The sequence below is a fragment of the Rattus norvegicus genome, chromosome 5, assembly GCF_021556685.1.
Source record: "Rattus norvegicus strain SHRSP/BbbUtx chromosome 5, alternate assembly SHRSP_T2T, whole genome shotgun sequence".
Taxonomy (NCBI): domain Eukaryota; kingdom Metazoa; phylum Chordata; class Mammalia; order Rodentia; family Muridae; genus Rattus; species Rattus norvegicus.
In genome coordinates this window covers 30,490,077-30,516,081 of record NC_141538.1, presented here as the reverse complement: position 1 = coordinate 30,516,081, position 26,005 = coordinate 30,490,077, and the positions used below count along the sequence as shown (strand labels likewise).

The window sequence follows — 26,005 nt, the reverse complement described above, 5'->3', positions numbered from 1 at the left end:
TGTTTGAGAGCCTCTTCTAAAGAAGGTAGACACAACCACTGGATTGCTTGGCTCTGACCTACTAGGAAATAGACGAAGTAGGAGAGAACCAGAACCTCTTCAGCTTCATTGTGGGGTTCACAGGTTTGGAGGTGGCAGCACGACCCAGGCTACTATTGACTGAAGAATCTCTTAAGTGGAGTGACAGTTTTCCTAGCCACAGTGCTGCTGCCTTCCCTGAGTCCCAGGTACATGTGTGGGAAGTGTGGATAGTACCTGTCAGGTTCCCTGTGTCTAAAAGCCAAGGTGAGTAATGATTTAAAAGTCTGTAGACCCCTCCTCTTGCACTAACTCCATACGTCAGATGATTTTGAAAAACAACCAATAACCATTACTATCTGGACATACCTGTCTCCCTACACACACACACACACACACACACACACACACACACACACACACACACACAAATGCGCACAACACTCACACATGCACATGAGCACACAAATGTAATAAAAGAGAGATCAGAGAAGTAAAAACAACTGAAACCAACATTTATTTTGGATTTCTTCACCACGTACATGCTTTCGTCTTTCCTCCACATGATAAATATATAACAAAACTTCAATATACAAATAAAACATGTACAGCATGTATGTAAGCACGGAGTAGTGAGTAAACCCAGACAGCTCGTCAGTTCCTGTGCCTCATGAAGTAGGTCTTTCTTGAAACACAGCAGTTGTATTTGATACCTCCCCAGGGTCTACACCATAGCCAAGCTGGAGGACCTCTATTAAAGATGACAACACAGAGAAGCTGTTGTTTGTGCTAAAGAATAAGGCTGTCCACTTAGCAACACCCCCCCAAGGACTTCACTTTGTTCTTTTGTGTGACACATTTTAAATTTAATGTAATGCTGAGATCAGAGGGCGCAGGTGGAAACAGAAAGGGATAAGTGGAGCCTAGAAAAGTCAGTTGAGAGAAAACAGACTTGTCTCTGAAACAACAGCACACAGGGTTTATACCTAGTTCATCTTCTTTCCCAGAAGGGAAAGTTCATGTTATGTAGGCTTTTGTAAAGGAGCAAAATGTTATGGGGGAATGGAGAGTAACTCTAATGTCTACAGAGATAAAATATCTAAGTAGCGTTAAGTGTTGCAGGACAAGAAGGGCATGCCATCAAAGAAATTATAGTTCACATTTTGGATGAAATTATGAGATTAAACAGCTGGGGACCAGATATAGCACATGATGCATAATCTCTACCAATTATAGTTCACATTTTGGATGAAATTAAACAGCTGAGGCATTGATACAGTGCTTGGTGTACAACCTTGAACATTTCTGTTCAAATTCAGCTTCTCAGAGGCTTATTCTCAGGGGACTGTGGATCTTCAACTTTATCTTTCCTCATACGGATGAATACAACCGCTAAAATTATACCTGAAAAGAGAAAACTCAGGGTCAAACAAGCACAGCCTGTAGATGTCCTAATACAGTCACTAATAGAATCTTGGTAAGTGTGGGAGTAGGAATCTCCATCTGTGTGACTAAACAATGCTTTGCTGTTCTAGTGAGTATAGAGCTCTGGGTCTTGGCCTTTATATAAGTAAAGAGGTCACTTGCATGAGAATGTAGGAAGCCCCAAGTTATAACCAACACGGAAGCTGGAGGCATTTCTACTAGGGAATAGAGGGCAATGCTGTAACTTCTCTGAGGGAAAAGAATGTGGAAATACATCTGTCTGAACCATATATGTACCCAAATATTGATTCTAGTTTTAATCAGAACGATGGAGCTATTCAGACCTGATAACCTACCTAGAATCTACTTTCATTGTAACTACCAGATATGGATTATTTATGACTTAAAATTGACTTTAAAACAATTTTAACTTCAAAGTAAGGTCTTAGCATGCAGTTTAGTGGTAAAGCAGTCATCAGATGCACAGCTTGGGGACCTTCCCTGCAGTGCCAGTCTATCCCGAGGGACCTTCAGTGGACTGCCTACACAGTCTGGTTTCTCTTACCTGTCTGAAGCCATTACAGGATTACGCTGTGCTTTTTAGCACTAAACTGAACTGTCAGAGCCCACTAGGAAAAATGTGGAGTTACTTTAAGGAAATTGCTCATCAATACGCTTACAGAAGGCCCCATGGCAGAGAAGACTGGACAGGCAGACACTTGCTGACAATTCTGCAGTAATTCACATGCCCCCATTTGAAAAGAATAAGGGTATGAAACAAGTGAACAAACAAACAAAAAAAACCCCAGTTAATTCTATATCTATATATCCTCAAAACTGCCCATTTTTTAACTTAGAGTAGGATCATGGGAATGAGACTGTGAGAAAAAGTTTCAATTTGATGTATAAACTCAATCTTCTCAAGGCAGGTAGGAAAAACAATAAAAGGAATAAAAGCAGAAGGATTTAGTAAAAAAGAAATCTCAAAATCTAACTCTGAGGCCGAGACAGAAAGCTTGCCTGAGTTCAAGGCCAATCTAGACTACAAAGCAATCCTTCTCAAAAGAAGGGATGCTCATCTCTGTTAGTATGAAATGTGTGCAGCAGAAGGCGTTCTCAAGGAGGCCAGCTGGTCTCCATGCATGACAGAGTGAATAGCAGCCACCTTGTCATAGCTGTCCTATGTCACCCATGTTATGAGGAGTTTGCATTGAAGAGTGTAAGGAAAAGTGAGTCTTCTCAGAGCCCTGTGATAGAGCTCAGTATGACAACTTGAGATATGAGAACAAACATCTAGGTATAAAAATAATAGTCAAGATGATTTTAAAGAAAGAAGGAAAGTGAAACTATGTTAAGCCATTCAGTCATGTTCACATGAATATTAAAATATCTTTCTAATTAACCACTATGAGGACAGCATAGCTATCTTAGGCACTGACCATTTGGGGTTGGGGGAACAGCTACAAGAGAGGACTGCTCTCCAGGTAGGGAGAGAATCAAAGCCATGGTGCTGTGAAATTACTCCAGATTGTAAAGAAGCAGAGTCCAAAGTTATAAAAATGACTCAAAGTGAAATCCAACAACATCTCAGAATTCAGTTGTCACAGAATTTTCGTTTCACAGCCCATCCCTCCTTATTCCAACAGGGGCAGAGGAGCCTGTGACCTCTCCTGAGTAAAGGGTCATGCAGGCCTTGCCCATTGTATACCAATTCTGACAAACTCAATGTCTGACACAACAGCTTAAAAAAAAAACTTAGTATCTAGGCTCAAAGTGCAGTAGTTCGTGTGTAAAGCTTGATATGGTTTCAATCTTGAATGGCCTTTAAAAGTTTCCATCAGCATTATCAGCAGATGACTTCCCCTAGACATCTTGAAGTTTGTACCCCGAAAGGGAACAGTAGGACCCTAGCCTTTTCCCCTCCCTCTCTCATTTGTTCCCAACAGGGAGGTGAGCAGCTTTCCTCAATAAAGTACCATCTTCCTGTGGACCCCAAAGCAACAAGCCAGTCAATTGTGGACCTCTGATAACTCTGAAGCCATGAGCCAAATAGAAACTTTAAAAAATTGTTGATTGTCTTAAGTATTTGTTACAATAAAGAAGGGCTGGTTAAACAAAGAGCCTTCTGGTATAAATGTCAGCATGGAGCTCCAAGCAAGACAATGACAGGAAGATGGGTGATTCTGACTAAGTATCTCTCAACCAGGGTGCTTTGATGTGATTGACTGGCATCTTGTATTCTTGGTTGGCACCTAAGGCAAGAAACCCCCCATAGTATCGCCAAAGAGGGCATGATGAGCTCACATCTAAGTCTGGGGACAGAAACCCTTGGCTCTGAGAAGTCACACTCACCAATGACCAGAAATGTGGTCAGAAGTATACCAACTGCCATGCCCACGGTGGGTATCCCAACCTGGTTGCCTGCTGGCCGGAAACAACTTCCGTCCACACACTGGCAGAAAGTAACTAAAAGACAGAACAGTGACAGTAGGTTAAGTCTTTAAGCGAAGAGTTGCAGAATCCCACTTTAAAGGCAAGCATTTCTTAAACTTAGGTAGCAGATATCCTACGTTGCCTTTACAAAGTACCTACCTGATAAGGAGACAATGCCTTCCATGGGTGGCTGCCCCCCATCATTGATGAGGATTGGGATGTCATAAACTTGTTCCTCAAAGCGTGTGTGCTTGGTGGAGAGTCTAGCATGTGTGCCTGTCAGAACAGGGAGAAAATGAGTCACATGATAATACAACTTCAGAATGCTCTCTCAGCAGGAATCAAGCTCATTTTTGCATTGTGGATAATTAGGTAGCCTGGAAAATAGTCTGATAATGGGTGATAATTTCAGTAATTTAACTTATATTTTTCCATGGCTCTTACCAAGAAAAATGGGTTAAAACACTCTTTAACTCTTTCCTTGTCTTTTTGTGTCACCTGCGTCTCCTCCTTTTGTCTTATTGCTTTATCTAACGTTACAAGTACTAAACTGAACAGGAGTCAGAGAGGGTGGGACAGTCTTGTTTTGTTCCTGATTTTAGTGAGAATGCTTCAAGTTTTTCTCCATTTAGCATGATGTTGGCTGTGGGCTTGCTGAATATTGCCTTTGTTATACTGAGCTATGTCCCCTGTGTTCTTAGATTCTCCAATACTTTTATCATGAAGAGATGCTAGATTGTGTCAATTGCTTTCTTTGTATCTGATGAGATGATTATAGGTTTCTGTCCTTGACTTTACTTATATGATGCTTACTGATTTACGTACGTTTAATCATTCCACATATCTCTGGAATGAAACAGATGTGGTGGATAGTGCCTTTGGTGTGTTCTTGACTTTGGTTTCCAAGTATTTTATTGAGAATATTTTGTGTCCATGTTCATCAGACCTTTTGGGGGAGGGTATCTTTTTATTTTTTTTCCATCAGGGTAATAATATTGGCTTCATAGAAAATGGAACATTTCCAATTTTTAAAATGTTTATGGGAGCTGGGCAGTGGTTGTGCACACCTTCAATCCCAGCATTCAGGAGACATTGGGAAGCAAATCTCTGTGTTAAAGGCCAGCCTGAGCTACAGAATGAGTTCCAGGACAGCCAAGGCTATACAGAGAGATCCTGTCTCAGAAAAAAAAATATGGAATAACTTGAGTATTGCTGTTGTTTCTGCAAAAGTATTGTAGAAGTTTAAGTCTTCCTGGCCCTGGCACTCTTGTTGTTGTTGTTGGAAGATTTTCTTTACTGCCTCTGTCTCCTGTGATGTTAGGGGCCAGCTTGTTTCTTTTATCGTCATTTAGCTCTTGTAGGACTCATGCCTAGAAATTTCTTATAGATTCCAGTCTATTGGAAGAGATTTTTTTCCAAGTATGTCTTTGTGGGTCTCTGAATTTCCCGTGTCTGTTTTAATGCTTCCTTTGCATTCCTAATTTTATTAATTCAGATCTCTTCTTTTTTTTGGCTGAGTTGGTGAAAGTTCAGTCTTGTTAGCTTCTCATTTCTTTCGTTGATGTCAGCCCTGCCTTTATTTATTCTTGCCTGTCCTTTTTCACTTTTTATTTGTATGATTGCTTTTCCTACATTTATGTCTATGCCCCATATTCATGCAGTAAACACAGCAGTCAGAGTGAGTAATTGGATCCCCTGATGTTGGAGTTACAGAATGTTGTAAGCTGCCATGTAGGTGCTAGGAACAGAACCCAGATGCTCCAGAAGAACAGCCAGTGCTCTTGACTGCTGAGTCCTTTCTTGAGCTGATCTTCTTGTCTGTTTGGGGGGGAGGTGGGAGGGTGTTGGTTTTTTTTTTTCTTTTCCAAAGACTTCAACTACATTGATTACTTTGTTTTTTCATTGTGCCCCATAAATTTTGCTATATTGTATTTTCCTTTTCATTTAATTACAGAAACTTAACTTTTTTCTTGATTTCTTTTCTTGTCCCAACTAGCATTTAGTAACATGTTCAGTTTCTGTGTACTTTTTCTAGTTTCTATTGCTATCCAGCTTTATACCACTGTGGTCAGATAGAACACAGGATGTGATCTCAATTTCCCTTTGTGTGCTGAGACTTACTTTGTGTCCCAATGTATAGTTAATTTTGTAGAAAGTTCTGTGGAATGCTGGGAAGAATGTACATTCTTTAGTGTTTGGATGGAACATTCCCTTTTGGGTTCATTTGGTTTATGATGACAGCTTTTCTGTATGACCTGTCTATTGAAATGAGTGGTATTGGATCTATCTACTATCACTGTGTTGGGATCAATTTGTGGTTTTAGATCTAGTAATAATTTGTTTTATAAAATTGGGTAACCCTGTGTTTGTTGCATATTTAGAATTGTAATATCTTCTTGGTGGATTGTGTTCCTTTAATGGGTATGGAATATACTTCCCAATCTCTTCTGACTAGTTTGGGTTGAAGTTACTCTGTCAGATATTAGAATAGCTTGACCTGCTTGTTTCTGAGTTTCATCTACTTGGAGTATCTTTTCAGCTTTTCTAGCCTGAGATTGTGTCTATTACTGTTGAAAAAGAGGCTTGTTGCTTAGAAGCATTGAAAAGGCGGATCCCATTTTCTAATCCAACTTGTTATTCTGTGTCTTTTTATTGAAGGATTGAGATGATCAAAATTCATGATGATTATTGAAGATTATGTGTTAATTATTGTCATCGTGTTGATTCTGTGGTGTGCTGATTTTCTCAGATGTCTTGATTACTTGTCTAGGTTTTGCTTATTTGTCCCTTGGGATATCTTGGGTGTGTTTACCCTGCTCTCCATATTGAAGTATTCCTACTACTATCCTCTGTAGAGCTGGTTGGATAGCATAAATTCCTTTAATCTATTTTATTATGGAAAGTGCCATTTCTCCTGCCATTTCAATAGGCAGTTTTATTGGGCACCACAGTATGGGTGGAGAGTTGCAGTCTTTTAGGACTTAAAATGCATGTGTGCCTAGTTTTTAGATGACTTAACCTTTCTCTCATGCAACCTTCGATATCTTTTATTTATTCTGTGTTATATATGTTTTAACTATAATATGTTGTAAAGTACCTCCTTTTGATCCAACCTGTTTGGCATTCTATAATCTTCTTGAATCTAGATGAACATCTCTTTCTCTAAGCTCTTGTCTTAGATAGGCTTCCTTATTTCATTCGTCTCTTTGTCTTTGGGTTGTTTTAACACAGTTATAGTCCTTATTTCTAATTTTCTGCCTGAATATCCTTCTATGTCACTTTTATTAGGGAAATACAAATTATGAAATTTGTATTTTTGAAAGTAGGTGGGTGTTTTTCATGCTGTTTTTGTGTTGGTATTTGTGCATCTGGTATTAGTTTGTTGGCTGAATTGTTCTGAAAGTTGTTTAAAAACCTACTATTGTTAAAAACTTGTTACATATACATACACACAAATAAAGACTTTAAATGGATATAACCCATAACATGGTAATAATTCTCCTACTGGATATTATAAGTTAACAATTAAAAATGTGGTGCCATGAATAAACAACCTCTGTTGGAGTCATTTATCAGTGATGCCCTATAGACCACCAAACATTACTGGCTATTTAGGATGCTCTTGGTTACTATCCAGAACTAGAAAGTGAGATCCTATTGTTGGATATACCACATATTTAAGTCATAGAACATGAAGAAATCAATCTAGTATTGATTTACCTGAACTCTTTTTTTTTTTTCTTTTTCTTTTTCTTTTTTTTTTTTCAGAGCTGGGGACCGAACCCAGGGCCTTGCGCTTGCTAGGCAAGCGCTCTACCACTGAGCTAAATCCCCAACCCCTTACCTGAACTCTTAATGCCTACAGGCTAGCATACATAAGTAGAAGGCACTACACACAGTATCTGTATGCCATGGGTTAGAAAAGCAAAACGAAGCAGAAAAATATTTGAAAGCTACAGAGTAGAGTAGCAAGATCAACCAAAAAGAAATGTGTAATCAAATAGACTTATATAAAAAAGAAATGAAATACACAGTTAAATTTTGAACCAAAAAATAAAAAGAGAGGTTGGGGATTTAGCTCAGTGGTAGAGCGCTTGCCTAGGAAGCGCAAGGCCCTGGGTTCGGTCCCCAGCTCCGGGAAAAAAAAAGAAAAAAAAGAAAAATAAAGAAACCTTCTGTTCTCAAATGTATTCATCATTAAATAAATTCTCTCCTGAACTTTAAGGAAGAAATAGTCCCAATTTCACACACCAGCTTCCAGATAATTGCATAGGTAGAACATCTCCTAACTTACTCTATCAGATTAGCAGTTGGTGATATTAAAAACAGGCTTTTAAAAAACATTGTAAGAAAAAATTACAGGCCAGTTCATATAGATTTGTTGATATAATCACAAAAGTCTTAATTTTACCAAATTAAATTCAAAATTACATAAACTATTTCATCACCAAATAGACCTCATCCCAGGAATACAGTTGTTCCAAGATAAAAGCCACTATAATCCACCAACCACTAACAAAACCTCCAACTCAATCAGAAAGCAAAATCATTCTCAGGAAATTGTGGATAGAAAGCCAAGTATCAAATATGGATCACCATTGAAATATGCTTACAAACAAAAGATAGCAACTTTCCAGGAGAACAAGGCAAGAACCTGTGTCCTCCTTACTTATTCTTACTGAAAATTTGGGCCAGTAATAAGGCAAGTTTGGAAAGGAAGAAGTTAAACTGTTAGCAATAAGCAACACAATTAACCTACACAGGATATTAATGGAATCGAAATAAAATAAAAATTAGTAAACAATGCCAATGTGTTGTCATATGAGAATAATATCCAAAACTCACCAGTTGTATTTCTATATCCTAGTGATGTATAGAAATACAAATCTTAAAACACTATTTAAAAGAGCAAAGCACTACTGTAAGAACTACACAATGAAAGTTAAGATAAAGAAATTAAAGACCTCAGTAAGTGGAGACAGTTTTCATGAATTGAAACTCCCACTGCACCCCAAGCGCTCATACAGTCTTGCAGTATCTAATCCCAACCTCAACAGATTTCTTTTTGTGTCAATAGTCAAGTGGCATACTAACATTTATTCTGAAATGTAAAGGGCCTAGAACAGATGAAACAGCTTTGAAAAAAAAAACACAGGAAAAGTTATACCACCTGATTTACAGTCTTATTATTTAGCTATAGGAATTAAAAGCAATATAGTGTTGTAAGATAAATTTTTCTCATTTGAATTTTTCTGAAACTTTAAAGATAATCCATGCAAGGAATGTATGGTGTTAGAACAATTAGGTAGACATAGTAATATAAAGCACCTTGATTGCGGCCATTTACCCTATGCAAACATTAACACGAAGTGGATCTTGTTTTAGTGACCTTGTGTTCAGCAAATTTTCTTTCCTTTTTTCTTTTCTTAATTTTTTAAGAAATCTCCCTTCAGAAAAGAGAAGGCACATTTAAAAAACACAGATTACATAAAAGATCAGTAATTCTGAGTTTAGCATTTTTTATTTGCTGTTTAACGATACTGCAAGAGGAGCTGGAGAGGTGACGCAACAGTTAAAAGTGCTTATTGATCCTGCAGAGGACCAGAGTCCGTTCCTAACACACCATGTTGGCAGCAGAACCACTGTAATTCCAGTTCCAACGGGCCTGATGCCCTCTTACCTGCACACTGTGCACTTTCATAAGGCACACGTATATAATAGAAAATAAGTCTTTAGTGAAGAGAAGACATTGCTATAAAAATACAATTTCCTGATAAAGCACAACACACACGGGGGGTGGAGTGAAGGAAGAGACGGGGAGAGGGAGAGGGAAACGGAGTGGGGGGAAGGGGAAAGGAGAGGGAGAGAGGGAGGGGGAGGGGAGAGGGAGGGGAGGGGGAGGGGAGGGGGATGGGAGAGGGAGAGAGAGAAAGAGAGAGTAAGGGAGGGAGGGAGAGGGAGAGAGAGAAAGAGGACGGGAGGGAGGGAGGGAGGGAGGGAGGGAGAGAGAGAGAGAGAGAGAGAGAGAGAGAGAGAGAGAGAGAGATCAACAGTGGAAGCTGAAGATCCCCAATCTGGGAACAATATTTGATCAGATCACTGATGTATGGATGACAAGTCACGATTTAAGAAGATGAGAAGAAGAGAGGCTTAATGCATTAGTCAGCAGGGAAATAGCAATAAAATCTAGCAGGACACTGATGTGCACCATGAAAGGCTAAAGGTAACTGAGCTGAGCAAATCCACTGGGGAGAGTGCTGTGCTGCTGAGGTCTGGTTTGCTGGTGGAAACACAAAGTGCTAAGAACAAACTGGGAAATCCTTTGCCCTTTTCTGAACTAGCTAAGCATTAAGCTACCATTGATGCAGTCACTCCACTCCTTGATGTTTAACTACGAAACATGAGGAATCATGCTCCTACCACACTAGTCCATACATGTGCCCAGTGACCAACAGTGACTGAGAGGAAGGGAGGCACTGTGATACCTATACACAATATAAAAATGAAGCTCTGGTCCACACAGCAAGAACGGACACCCAAATAACCATGCTGGGAGGAAGAACTTGGAAGTCCATGAAGTTGTGAAAACAAATCTATAGCAACAGAAAGATGGGCTATTGGCTGAGAAAAAACAGGGTGAGCTTAGTGAGGTGGGCAGGGGCAATAAAAATAGGGTAAGAAAAAGCTTGAGAGTGGCAAAAAAAGTCACTTGATTGTGCTGATCTTATGTGTGTGTATGCGTGTGTGTATGTGTGTATGAGTGTGTATATGTGTATATGAGTATCTGTGTGTATCTCTGTGTGTATATATGTGTGAATTCTTATAAAGTTGTATGTATACACTGATGAAATGTAACATAAGTTCACTATATGTTATTCAATAAAAAATATTATAAAATGCACTTCTTAGCTCCACTGGAAATTTACAACTGATGTTCAAATTGTTCATCTATCCATGTACATCAACCAGGATGCAGTGGTGTCAAGCTTCCCTTTCTGTAAAGCCTAGGCTTTGAAGACTTTCCTTGTGTGCTTCCAGAGCATGGCCTGCTTTCTTGTGACAAGAAGAAAATTCTATGGTGAGTTATAAAGCCTACCAAGGCGCGCGCGCACACACACACACACACACACACACACACACACACACACACACACACACACAATTCCTTTATCTACCATTGATTTTTCTCGTTGTACACTTGATAACTCACCATTGATTTTGGACACTTCCCAGTCACTTTGTAAGCTTTCTCTGCCAAGGGCAAACGTAAACTTGGGCCTCCGAACTGACTGCTGGTCATCATCAGTGGCTTCGAAGATGAGGCTCCCAGGGGCACTTAGGGGATGGCAGAAGAACAAGCCTGTGTAGTCCTTAGCTAGGCGAGGGGGGTTGTCATTCACATCCATGAGGACCAGGTGGAAATATGCTGTAGAACTCAGAGAGGACCCACCTAAGAAATTGAAGGGTTAGAATATAATTCCAGGCATCATTGTCATCCTTCATAAGAAGTCATTTTCTCTTTCCTTAAAAATAAAAATCAATATTTAAGTAGTTGGGTCTATTAAAGTAGTAGAAAGAAGATTTTAGAATTACACACTTAATTTTAGTATTGCTTAAAATGTTTAAATGGAACCAACAAAATGACTTGGTGGGTAAAAGACACTTGATGCCAAACTTGGTGACATGGGTTCCATCCCTAGAAGCCACATGGAGGAAGCAGAACTGATTCCCATAAATTATTCTTTGATGGACACACACACACACACACACACACACACATACATACACACACATACACACACATATACACACACATACATACACACATACACACACATACACACATACATACACACATACACACACATATACACACACACATACACACACATACACACACATATACACACACATACACACACATACACACACACATACACACACACATACACACATACACACACACATATACACACACACATACACACACATACACACACATACACACACACATACACACACATACACACACACATACACACATACATACACACATACACACACATACACACATACACACACATACACACACACACACAAATAAATGCAATAAAAATGTTTTAAATGTTCAGCGATAATACTAATCAAGTGGTGTGTGTGTGTGTGTGTGTGTGTGTGTGTGTGTGTGTTCAAAACAACTCTGAACGTTACAGAGAAGAGTGACGCTCAAAAGCTGTGTGACCTAGTTATGTTCACACATAGTGCACAGTGGAGTGGTCCCTACCAGCCACATCCCTGATCACTTCCCACTGCCTTTCGCATCCTAACTCAGTGTTCTAAGCTTCATTTCCTCAGCTGAGAAACACATGGCTACGTGAAGATCTTAGTGGAGATCTCATTCACACACGGAGAGAAAACAGCAAATGGTGGCACTGATGTCCCGCCCGCTGTAGTGATGAAGACCAAGTCTGTCCTCCTCATTGTGACCAATGGTAGCTGTGTGCTCTTGGGCAAATCAATTTCTCAATGCCTTGGTTTCTTTGTGCACAAAATATGGTCAATAGCAGAACTACACAGGCATCCAGTGTGGTACAATCGACCCTGACTGTCCCTGCCTGACCTCACGAAGACGCTGCTTGTGTTCCTGTAAACTGTTTTATGGTTCCTGCTTTGATTCCAGGAAGCCTTGTTTTCTTGCTTTTCTTCACAGAAACTTCTATGTCTCTGACTGTTCTTAAACCAAAGACAAGACCACTGATGTCCTTGAAGTTGTTTGGTCTATTAACATTATTATTCTTTTGGTGCCAAATGGAATAGATTTTGGCTCATGGTCACAACCCATGAGACTTCTAAAACATGAAAAGCACTTAGAAACGTGTGCAAAGTGAAATGTTAATTGTTGTGCGATCAAGGCGAAGGCACGGCATCAAGGTTTAGACAGAGACCTCCCTTGGACTTCCTGGAAGCTTTTAAATCACCAGTTAAACGTACATCCTGATGGCAGAATGTGGCAAGTGGCAGAGACTGAGTTGTTTCAGCAAAGTCTTGTCTATTCGTAGATCCCATCCAATAATGAATAGTCTTGCTGTAGTTGAACGTAGCAATAGTCATTTGGGTTTTCTTTAAATTTTTCCCCCATACATTTTTATGATTCCTTTCTCTGTTCCCCGTGTCTGCCTCTAATTTGGGGCTTTGTATTTTAAAAGTTTATTATTTTTTGGTCTAAAACTGTCTGATAGTCATTAGTTCTGCTCTCATCTTTTTGTTATAAACCAAGCAGATACATCACTAGCTAATTAGAGTCCTTGATCAGCTCAAGATCCACAGAATTCCTACTACAAGATGGAAAATTCCATTTAAAGACACTCAACATTTTAATTAGCAACCTTATCCCTGGATACCACACTCTTCCTGTGAGTTTATTCTTTATTTTAATCTTAAAATTTTCCTGGAACTCCATGTTCAGAGCCAGCGGGCAACTTGTATCACAACTGAATTAAATAGGTTGCAAGGCTTATGCAAGGATGGTCCCAACATCTTGGCATATCTGTACAATTGCCTTCCTTGCAAAGTTTATCTTGCTTCATCAAACCAGCAGATACCCAGGTCCCCTGACACCTGCTGAATCAGAATCCCCAAGGATGGACGCCCAGGTGGACAGTCTTGCATAAAATGTTTTGTGTTCCAAAAAATCATAAGCGCCAAGAGGCTGTAATTTAAGGCTCTGAGGGTCACTGGCTTCCAGTTTTGTAGAAGCCCTCAATCCCCTTTGAGGAGGTAGTGAGGGAGGTTAGCTAGGGACTCTATAATGTTCCAAGAAGAGGCTCCAGTCCCCACAGAAAACCAGAGCAGACAGCATCCTTGATACCCTGCCAGTCTCAGGGAAACTGCCTAGAAGCACAGATTGGCACAAGTGTTCTCTAACACATCCACGAGGAATTGAAAACACGCACTCACACATTCACACACTCACACACTCACACACTCACAAACACACTCGTACACATACTCGTACACATACACTCACACTCTCACACACATTCACTCACACACACTCACACACACATTCACTTACCCACATACTCACACTCACATACACACTCACTCACACTCACACACTCATGCACACTCACAAACACACTCACACAGTCACAAACACACTCACACACATACTAGTACAATACACTCACACTCTCACACACATTCACTCACACACATTCACTTACACACTCACTCACACGCACATACACACACTCACACACTCACACTCTCTCACCCACAAACATTCACTCACACACTTACATACTCATACTCACATACTCACACAGTCACATACATACACTCTCACACACACATTCTCATACTCACTCACACATACACAAACACTCCCTCTCTTCTTCCCTCCCCGTCCCTTTTGTACCTGTTTCACCATGGCTTTACGGTCATACTCAGCAACAATTTTTAACCTTCTCTTGCTCTCCCACTCATTTTTATTGATGCCACCCCATCCCGATGATCTGTAATCTGGTCGTGATTTGTTTTGCTCACCTACTTCAGTGGCCACCACTTGTACTCGATACACACTTTCTGTTTCCCTGTCCAGCGGAGCAGTGCTAAATATGTCGCCGGTGACGGAGTCGATTTTAAGCCAACCTCTCTTATTGTCTTTCAGTGAATAACTTCATGAGGGGGAGAGCAGAAGAAAACCTGTTACTTTGCATGAAAATGGAAGATAGTCTGTGCTTCTAGACTCCGACATAGCATCATCATTTGGGTGAGCTACGGAGCAGAATCACAGAATCAACATCCCATTTACATCTCTCTCTTTGGAAGAAGAGCTGTCCTCACAGCAGTGGTTCTCAAGCTGTGGGTTGCAACCCCTTTGAGGATCAAACAACCCTTTCACAGGGTCGCCTAAGACCATCTAAAAACTCATATTTACATTATGATTCATAAAAGTAGCAAAATTACAGTTGTGGGGTAGCAATGAAAATAATTTTATGGTTGAGGGTCACACAACGTGAGGAACTAAATTGAAGGGTTGCAGCATTAGGAGGGTTGAGAACCACTGCTTTACAGCATGGTTCTGTGCTGGATTTATTATTTATGGCAGAGTGACCAGCTCCAGGAGAAAAGTTATACTTCCCTGACAATCAAGATTCTAAACCGAAGTATATGTCTTCTGAAACCTTTCAGTACACCACCCTGCTAAGGAAAACTGAGCAGCTAAGGTTGGTGACATGGGCAGCTGGTGGCCCGGAAATCCTTTACTAAAGGAACATCAACTTCAGCACACAGGGCCAAGGCAAGAATTGAAGAATGAGGCCTTTAGATACATAGATAAACCATTCAAGTGTGGTAAGTATAGTATATATGCTTAGGATCACAGAGAGATTACTTGGACATAGAAAAGTCTTTCTGAAAATGCTGACACAGACAAGAAGGATACCACAAAGATACACAAGCCAGATAGAGAATCCAAGAGCATCCTGGTGTGTGTACAGTGCATAGATATTAACTGGCAGCAGTAAATGAGCCTCCACTGAGCCTGGGAGAGCCAAATCATACAAGAGACAGCCATTGAGCTGTGTTGAGTGGAAGGGTAACCTGGCTAAAACTGTGGCTTCAACAGAACTCATTGGTGGATGTTGAAAAGATTAATCTGAAAGGAACAAGTGTTGTCTGAGGAAAGCCAGTGAGTCTAGCTTTTCTGTAAAGCCTCACATATGGCTGTAAAGATGTCTATAGCTGCAAGCCATTCAGTCAGTCCTGGAAATGTCACCTTGATAACAGGTGACATGGATAGGAGTTAAGGAATTGTTATGTGTGCGGGACTTCAAAACATTGCCTATAAGTTTTGAAAATTCTGTTGGCCTATGTGTCCAGGAATAGGAATGATTATAATTATATATAGTTAAATTGGTTTTCCCATTATATTTTTAGCATGCTGTATATGTCAAGCACTGTATTCATGTTTGTGTGTGAATAATCAACCAGAGCTCCTAGCTACTTGGGATTCTACCCTGACAGAAGTGAGAATCCCAAGGGAGGGTTGGACAAGGAGTTGGACAGTTGGTTTACTTCATTTTAAAGGCTCACATTGCCTACAGTGCATGGTCGACTCAGATGGGATATGGAATGATAGGAAAGGAGGGTTTCACAACAGAGGTGGCAATGCCTTGGACCCCATTGGGAATAGTCAGAAATGCCTGGCTTCTGGATCTGTGGTCATCCATGGGCTCTGTAATATTTGAAGCTGGGTTGGATTTGGATCTACTGAATATTGATGGGCTCTCCAAGTTTACCCAGCTGGAGAGTTAAATTTCTCTGTCCACAATGTCGGAGTCAGTAAAGTTAGCTCTTATCACGTCATGCACCTCAGGGCTGCCTTGATTACTCCTCATTCATTTGCCTTCTGCAAACACACTTTACAGGATGTCGCTTCTCAGTCTCCCTTGACCACCTCATCTCCTGATGGCAACTCTGGTTCTATACCAGCTTTTGAGCCACCAGAGGAATTTCCTTAAATCCTTTTGTTTTCTCTATACTAACATGCACATACCTCCGGCTGGTAATTTTATTGATTTATTTTATCTTTTAATTACAACCAGCAATTTTTACAGCATTCCCCTGGGAAAATACAGAGGTATCTGTTAGATAATAATGGGCTGTGGGATTTGGATAATCTGAATTCCATCATGACTTGTGACCTGGGTGTATATCGTTGTTTCTACACTGAATAATGCAAGATAATCCTCACCACTGTTACACCTCAGTACGATATGGACATGATTTGAGCCTTCTCTCTCCCCCACAAAAAATGTTCTTATGTTAGAAGCCTCCCTTCTCAGATGGTAAATTTGCTGGATACAGGACTGTTGAGAGGTAGGGTCAAGTGGGCTGTCTTTGTAACTTAGGGAAACTCCCTTGCAGGAGTTGTATGAATGCAGTGGCTACAGCTTCCTGTCTGCAATGTGATCTTTTCCCTGTGCTTGTGTTGCTGTTGTGTTAATAATCACACAAGGCCTTCAAAAGACCCAGGCTGTACTGGTGCTAAGCCGGTAGGTAGATGTCCAGAGCTATGAGCTGAATAAATTGCTTTTCTTTGTAAAGTTACCCAGCTCCCCACTTTTTGTTATAGTAAGAGAACTAGTAATATACATTATGCAAGAAAATCAGTAAAGCCCATATGACCCTAGGTGTCTGCAGGACAGCTCGGTAGGAGGCAAAAGTTCACTCAAATATACAGAGAAACTTAAAGACTTGGAACTACATGTATCAGCTACATCATGTAGAAGTATTTGTTTATGTCCAGGACAATATTGTGTAAGACAAGCAAAAATGCTCTGAGTTCAAGTCCTATCTATACTGATGTACCATGTGATCTTTAAAACCATATAGGTAGTATACAAATGTGTACATGTGTATTCAGTGAATTAATTAATCATGACTGAAGCAAATATGCGTGGGGGCATTTGCACCAAAAAGAAAGTATTGAGAACGACTAAGACAGAAACATTAGCAACTCGCCTTGAGCGCTAACACCCTCAGAATGAGGGGGAAGAATCTTGCTCTCCAGGGAGAGGAAGAGCCCAGACTCTCTACATCTAAGACATTCCCTTTACCTCTAAGGTGGCTTTCTCTACTTCTGGGTTTTTATCGCTCTATGACTCTAGTCTATTTTTCCCAAGAAGCTTCTCTAGAGCCCCAACAGTTCAGAACTAGGGCCTGGCCATGGGTTACCCAATCTCAGGGAGTGGCGCTCCCACCTTCTACCTCTGCCAGATCTTAACTGAGGCCTCCAGCAAGAAGACAGAATGGCCCCTGAAGCCATATGTCTGACCCACTGAACCAAGGCCAGAGTCCCTGCTTCTGATGTCTGTTCCATTGTCCCAGTCCTGAAGCCAGTGCATGCTGCTTCTCTGCCTCGCCAGCCCTCCTGCTGGCAAGCATGCCAATAGGTCTTCCCAGCCCTGCTGCCTTGTACCTCACAGTCAGGCCTTCCGGATCCCTGGCAGTCACAGTGCCCACTTTAGTGCCTATAGCAGTATCCTCGCTAACGTTGGCTTGGAATATTTGCTGGGGAAATACAGGCACTTCATTCACATCCGTCACGGTCAGCTCGAAGGAGGCAAAAGAACTAGCATTGTACTCTATGCCATTCACCAGCGGCTCAGGGTTCTCTGCTTTGAACACAATGCTAGTAACTGGTTCGGTTTCAAAATCAAGAGGCTGTGGAGGGAGAGAAAACAAGGGGAAATTAATCTTGGAGTGAATAGCTCCCTTAAAGGATTTATTTCTTTTAAAAGTCATACAATCTTAACTGAAATCATCTTCTCAAGGAAACCAGAACAGAACTCTACTTCGTGTACATTGGCTTGTCCAGAAAGAGACTCTAACACGGGCCTCCCCAGATTTAACCATGGAGCATCCTACATATCTTCTCTGCAAAGTCTTGATTGTCCTCAGACAAAGACACCTAAGAAAATATTTCTACTACAGAGATGTTCACAGGGTATGGAACAGTGATTTCAGAACCAAAGACCCAAAATGCAAGACCCTGGGAGAGGTGAACAGAGGCCATGCCGGCAGGAGGATGTTTCTGTTCCACCTGGATAGATAGGACCAGGAGTAAGAACAGGACATTGTTTCTGGCTCTGTGTGAGGGAGACTTTAACAACCAGGCTCCCTAAAATGGAAAGAGTGGATTCAGAAAATGGTTCGTTCCGAATTCTGTAAGTTTTCAAGCATACACTTAACTACATGCCCTAGCACTGAAAGATTTAACTATCCTATGAGCAACTGGCCCTATGGGACCTCATATCTCCCTCTAAGCAGGAGTCCACTGTTCTATAAGAAAAGAGAGGCCAAGAAGTGATGGCTCCTGCAGTGTAGGCCACCATCTCAAGACTCAAGGATCCCATAGGACTCTGAACTCCTATAAACTAAAATCTAAACAGTGTGTGTGTGTGTGTGTGTGTGTGTGTGTGTGTGTGTGTGTGTGTGTGTGTATTATTTTAAGATGGGGGCACATGGACCTTTAAATTTCCATTATTTATTTGTACGCATATGCATGTTGGTACATGCATCCCATAGTACGTGTACCAAGATGAGAAGGGTAAGCTGTGGGGTTAGCTCTCTCCTTTCACCATGTAGGTAAAACTCAGGTGGTCAGGCTTATGGAGTATGTGTCTTCGTCCACTGAGCCACCTTGCCAGCCCCAGTCAAGTAGTCAGGTAGTTTTTTATTGCTCTCATTTTGTTTTGTTTCGTCATCAGCTTCTCAAAAGGACCTAAAACACCAAAAACTAGAAAGAACCAATGCAAAGCCCAAAAGGATGTTGTGGAGGTTTGAATAGGCGTGGCCTCCGTAGACTCATCTGTTTGAATGCTTGGCCCATAGGGAGTGGCACTATTGGAGGTGTGACCTTGTTGGAGCAGGTGCTGCCTTGCTGAAGGCCATGTGTCACTGTGTGGCAAGCTTTGAGGTCTTCTATATGTTCAAGCTGTGTCCAATGTAACACCCAATCTCCTCTGTTGCTTTGAATCAAGATGTAGAACTCTCAGTTCCATCCAGCACCATGTCTGCCTGGACACTGGAAGGCTTCCTACCATGACAATTATGAACTAAAGCCCTGAAAATGTAGGCCAGGTCCAATTAAACATTTTTCTTCATAAGAGTTTCCTGGGTCATGTTGTCTCTTTACAGCAATAAAACCCTAAGACAGACACTATGTGTTGAGGAAGCAGCACTCATGGCTTTATGTAGGTGTATTGTTCTCAGAGACTCAAGACCTCTGGGCCTTCTCTTGTATCATTCTCTCATCAGTACACTGTAATGGTGACATCCATTCATGAAGTACAAGACAGACGTAGGTGGCATTGACTCAGCCTGCCCTACTTACATCTGAACATTCGTTTCCCCCAGGAGCTGAGCAATACTGGTCTCCTCATCCCATCACATAGCGTAGATAGATGGGCTAACCTCCTCTGCAACTGCATGAAACTCCAGCCAGGGCTTTGGCTGTGTTGTTCTTATTCTGTCCAATTGCTGGCCATCAGCTCTGTGAGAGGAAGGACTGTCTAGTCACCTCACTTCTCATTCCTGCCTGACTCACAGTACCCATAGTTTATCAGTTAGGGGGTACAGAGATGAAGACTTGATCCTTGAGAGTTTAGATAGAAAGAAAATTGTAATACAATTGTATGTATGTATGTATGACTATATATAGTCGTAATTTGTGATACATATATATCACATCTTTTTCTACATCCAATGGGCTAAAATCCATCCCTGAGGAATGGTTGTTGCACTTCAAAGAGCCTAATCTGAGGTCCAAGCTCCAGAGGAAGTCTCCAGCTACCCCATCCCTTAGCACTGTGTTATGTCCATTACCAAAATGCTCTTGCTGAGATATGCTTGGTTGGCGCTATGGGAGGAGAGACTGTTAGGCACTTAGTTTGACGTAAAATACAGAATCTCTCTTGATCATTGTCAATAGGAGGATAAGCCTCTGGTACAGCTGTGACCTTCAGGGTTCCAGGATGCCAGCTGTGTTCTGAGATTACCTTCCAGTGGTCAGCCTGCCAAATTGTGACACTCAAGTTCTATTGTCACAATGCCTGAGGAACAGAGAGCTGAGACTTCAGGTCTCTAACTTCGGGTTCTACAATTGCTTCTGTGATTACTAGTAACTGGACATGAAACAAATTTCAATTAATCATTCAGTCAAGCAATACTCAATATCCTCATCTGCCATGTGTCGAGCAAAATTCTAGACACAGTAAATACAGCAACACACAAAACAAGGATCGCGAGCATTTGGCGAGTGGCCTGGCTCCACTTTAATGGTACCTAATGTATGGCTTATGTGGAAGGAGAGCTGTGGCTCTCCGCTGCCATCATCTCCCTAAAGGACACAATCACTGCACATGGTCAGGTTAGCTGTCGATGCTACATGAGAAGATACCACAAAGAAAGGAGTGACATGCAGTTGTTTACTGGGACAGACATCCCCTATCTTCTCTGAGTCCCTAGTGTGGAGGGAGGAGAGAGATGACCTGGTCCTGCAGCAAAGACTCACACCACCATGCTTGGCAGACTATCCATCCCAATTCTGAAAACACCCCTTCCTCCACCCTTTCCTTCTTCTCTCTCCATGTGGAGAGCCAGGAATAGAAGGGGGAAGCTGTGATCGTATGCTCTCCAAATGTCAGACTTCCACAGACGGCTATGGGTATTATACCCTGAACTCTGCCGAACCCAGTAGGCACCCTTGCCAGATGGGGTACAAATGGCAGTGCACACTCTTTTCTTGTTGTGACCAAATACCTGACAAGAGGCAGCTTAAGAGTTACTTTTGCTTACAACTTATGAAGAGACTCAACCCATCTCAGCAAGGAAGGCCTGGCTGGTCACGTGTCTGCTGTCAGAAAGCAAATAAATGCGTAGGAAGTAAGGCTGGCCCATAAAACTTCTAAACTCTCGCCATAGTTTCTTAGACAAAGCTTCACCTCCCAGAGGATCCAAAACCTTACAAAATAGCACCACCAGGTTGAGGCCAACTGTCCAAACAGGAGACTAAGGGCAACATATCATTCAAATAGACAATGCGATCCTGTCTGTGGCTGGTTCCAGACGAGCGTTATTTTTCTCTCCTTCACTTGTTTTCATTTTCTGTGCAACTATTCTGCTTGGCCTTCACTTTTAGCCTTTACTCTCATCTTTCCATTACTCTAGTTCAAAACATTTCTAAAGCCTTTTTTTTTTAAAATCCCAACCAACAAGCAACATCCCAACAGATTCTCTGTTGCACCTCTCCTTGTTTACCTGGAAGGCTTTGAGCTCTCCCCATGGAAAGTGCTTTAACTCAATACCTATTGCATGGTGTTGGTTCCAAATGAGTCATCTGGTAAACCCATGATGAGCTCTAACACAAATTATGCAGTTACAAAAGAGAAAAATTGAAACTCGGGTACAGGATGAGAAACAGGAATAGGCTGAGGGAAAGTTGGAGAGACCCTGGAGAAAGACATGGGGACTGTGAGTTAATACTTTATCTCCAAAACACTCTAGTCTTTATAAGAAGCAGAGAAAAGCCAACTGGACTTAGCAACATGGTAAAGGACGGGGTTGCAGTTCTTAAAATTTCTTTGTGGTGAAAAGCACTGGCCCCTCACTCAGACTCATAAGTTAACTAAAATCAGGACAAAAGTCTGTCACCTTCCTTCATTTCACATCTTTCTCCTGTCTTAAAATTTCCTGATCACCTTCCTAATTAGCTCTGTTCATGGCCATGTTAATTACATAAGGAACATCTGTCTACAGTCTCATCTCTGGAGACAGAGAGGAGGCTTAGCAGATAAATATTTGAGGAGATCTTAGTTTGGTTCCTAGAATCCACATCAGATGACTTCTGTGTTCATGTGCAAGTGTCACCTCTGCCTATTGGTCATGACATAATCATGGGTAGAATAATCTGCTTTATTTATTTATTAATAATCATTAAGTGGGCTACCTACCTTTCTGATCTTGACGTATCCTGTATTGGTCATGGGATCTGTGACAACTTCCAGCCTTCCCTCAGTGTCTCCCTGTACAATCTTGTACAGAATTTTAGAGCTCCCTGTAAAGGGCTCATCATCATCAGTAGCTTGGATGATTAAGATGGTGGATCCGATGGCTGTGTCTTCAGAAAGAGTCTTGCTTCCATACTGAGGAAGAAACAAGAAAGGTAACCGAAGGTCCATGTCATTGAGTTTACTGGCCAAAGGGCAAACAACTCAGAGATCCCAGAAATCACAGTTGGCTTTAATACCCAGCATGGTTTTCCTCTGAACGAACACATGACAGTTGACTTTAACATTATTTGTTCTTATGAACTGAAATCCACACCAAGGAACATAACAACTTAGACATTCTAGAAGGATTCTAAAATAGACTTCCCCTCCAACATCCACAGGCTTAATAACTATGATTATTTGAATAATAACGATATCAATAGCTGTAATATGTAAGTGCCTATGGTGTGACAGATACTTCTAATTCCTGAATCAACCAAGGGATAGACATTAGGAGCCCAAAATATTGAAGTCAGAGTTGGCTACCGACCCTAAACTTGCCGTTTGTTAGTTGAATAGTGCAGTTATCTCATTTCTTTAAACGTGGGCTCACTCGTCTAATAGGAGAATGCAACCTGTGGTCACTAGGGGACAATGTGTGTAGAGTCTCTAAATGGCTGCTATACAGTGCTTATGAAAGATGAGTGGCAAAATACACTATAGGGCCACAAACTTACCAGTGACACTTGACAGAGGAGCCAACATAGTCAACCTGACCCAGGCTAACACAGCTAGTATGATCAAAACCAAACCCCCAAAGCCTGTGTTCCTCACACTCCCATAAAGTATTCTGACTCCCCTGAAGCCCCAAGATCCACTCTTTCCCACATCATGATCTTAAAAATGGTAACAGCCAGGGTCCAAGAGAAGATGCTGGCCACGGAAAAAGCTAGCCTAGCCAGGTTTGCATCTCCAAGCTTTTACTCCCCACTGAGAATTCTTCTGCTCAGTCTACTTGACCACTGCCTGCTGAAAGGCAGGGAACACACAACACTAGGGAGTGAAAAATACCCCAGAGGATAGAAGCTGGGAATAAAATGAATTCTTTATTTCATGCTCGCTTCACCTCAGTGGCTGTTAGACAAGATACGTTCCATCACACTTGTTAGGGTTCTGAGCTCTACTGTAAATTAATTCCCTTCTTTGTTATAGCCTTGTCTCTGTTTTGATTTATGGACATCATCAGGAGGCTCTGGGCTTCCTCAAAACTGACTTCTAACATAACAATCTAGTCAAGTTGGCTTCTCTCTCTCCCCAGAGCTAAATAAATTGAGACATTCCTTTCAGGGGTACAATGATCACACCCCATTGTGACCACAACCATTTGCCCTGATGTCCTTCCTGCCCTGACGTGTGTTACTCTACATTCAATGCTAATTCTTGTGGATATAGGGAGCACATTTCTCTTAGGCTTAAGCCAGAGATATTTTTCCTCTTTCCTTTCCTCTTACCTGGTTAAACACAAAATGAGTTGAAGTCGCCAATATGTCTAATCCCAAACACTTGGCATAGATCTAGTAGCTCTATCTATTGTTCATTGTATGCAAAATCTACAACAAGCCACAAGCAGCCATTTAATTTCCGTCAGAAAAAGATTGTGGTTGTAGCTTTTAAGCAGCATTTAGAATAAATGAGCTGCTGACAAGAGTTTATAAATAGACACCCCTCAAATACTGTCTGTAGACCTTAGTGCCCCTAAGGACGTATGTGAAGATGGCAGCTGGTTTTTATTGATGCATCAACCAGGCTACCTGGCACATTGTCTGCATTTTTATTTAAATGAAAGGCTCATTAATATGATCCAAACAAAAATAAAACAAATAGTGACATCTACTCACGTCTGATCTTTCAAAGATGGGAATCTGATCGTTGATATCAATAACGTTGACTTGAAGAGAACAGAGAGTCTTGAAATCTGGAAACCAAAGTCATGTCACAGAATTCTCATTGGAAATCATGCACTGGCAGCAGGACTTGGTAAGGAAAGTATTGGCGAGAGACATGCATGACAACTGCTGCCACAATTCCACGGTTCATGTGAATGGAGGCTGCTCTGCCCCCCACTTCACCCACAAGCAGGTCAACGAGAGGAGATGGGAGCCAGACTAGCCCTAGAGATGCTCTCCTGAGCACCACACTGCCCTATCCTTGGGAAAGCTTTTCAACAACCAGGATGGTTGCTTTTCTCTGAAGTAGCTCCCTTACCTGAGAGGTGAATATTATATAATCTCTGATACCCAAAGCAAAACTGTCACTGTGTACAATTCTGCTGAGCATCCTACAGACTGCCTTCCCCTCTCTGAGTGCATCTGTCCAGCATCAATTCCAGCCAGTATGGTGAGGAGGTTCAAGGTCACCTGCTTTCTCTCGGGATAAACTGGCATGATTCACCTCCAAGCGAGGCTAAGAGGTAGCTCACAGAAATGGCCCAGGCTTTGAGGGTGGTTTGACAATTTGAGGACTAATTGGAACCAGTCGGTGGATCCTAGATGCAAGGTGAGCTTGGCCTGCAAGTCTACTATGGGACAGTATCTAGGAAGACCATCACAATGACAGTAGACAGTACATCCCTTTGGATTGTTAACTTGTGTATCCATCTTTCTTGACAAATAGGGTACTCCCTTAAGGACAGACACTTGGTCGGTTTATTTGTATGTCCCTAATGCTTCATCTGGTACCTTCGCAAGGCAAGTGATTAGATACTGAAGGCACGGGTGAGAGTCAGCGTGAGAGTCTGCCACCTCTCCATGGACAGCGTGATATAAATTTATCTCATTGGACCTCTTAACATAGTGATAAACAGCATCAGACCTTCATTGTGCGTCAATTCACTAGCTACCTGACTGACAGGCAGTTTATACTGGAACCTGCTTAACTCAAGTTCTCCCAGCATCCAAGGGAAAGGGAAAAAAGTAAGAAATACATATGAACCACTGGTCCTTTCCTATCCACACCTATGTAAACTGTGTTCCTCAGAAAACAATTACAGAATTATTTCATGAGCCAGTTACCTCCTAGGACTCTGAGTACCCCAGAGATAACAGTACATTTGTCTGTGGATGTGGAGATGCGTTTGAGAATGGGAAGTTCCCGGGAGCTTCTTAAAGATTCCTCTGCTTCAGGGAGAGGAGAGGTTAAACAGGACCCACTCTGACAGTATACAGGGATTAAGGGAAAAGGTCTCCTGTTGTTGTCTAGCGGGCAATTTGAGGCTGGCCAGAATTGGCAGAACTCTCTCTCCAAAGACACATTTCTCTACTTCTTTCAGACACAGATCATTTTCAGCCTGGAAGTAAGGATAAGGCTAGAATTTTTCCTGTCCTGTAATTACAGTAGTCGTGAGACTGTGCCTGGTGACTGTAACAGTTGAACTGATGGTGTCTGCACTGTTAGGCTGTGACCAACACTACGCTTGTGCCTCATCTTCCATTGGCTGCCACCAGACAATTACTGAGCAAGTAGTGAAGCAAAGACAGGCCTATCCCCAGAGACAATGCCCTGCAGAATTC

The 26,005-nt window shown here is 41.5% G+C and overlaps 1 protein-coding gene across 4 annotated transcripts in view; it reads right to left on the bottom strand.

Annotated features, from left to right (window-relative positions):
- Positions 1 to 512: 512 nt before the first annotated feature.
- Cdh17 (cadherin 17) overlaps positions 513 to 26,005 on the bottom strand; it is an 87,446-nt gene continuing 61,953 nt past the window's right edge. For 3 of the 4 annotated variants that reach the window (XM_087660142.1, NM_053977.2, XM_087660144.1), the window contains 8 exon segments: positions 24,335 to 24,411; positions 22,398 to 22,589; positions 17,864 to 18,108; positions 14,425 to 14,555; positions 11,087 to 11,326; positions 4,036 to 4,152; positions 3,796 to 3,909; positions 513 to 1,422 (listed from right to left, as the gene is read on the bottom strand). In XM_087660142.1, coding sequence (XP_087516268.1) covers positions 1,334 to 1,422; positions 3,796 to 3,909; positions 4,036 to 4,152; positions 11,087 to 11,326; positions 14,425 to 14,555; positions 17,864 to 18,108; positions 22,398 to 22,589; positions 24,335 to 24,411 — 1,205 coding nt within the window. In that variant the 3' untranslated portion in view covers positions 513 to 1,333. 4 annotated transcript variants of the gene reach the window in all.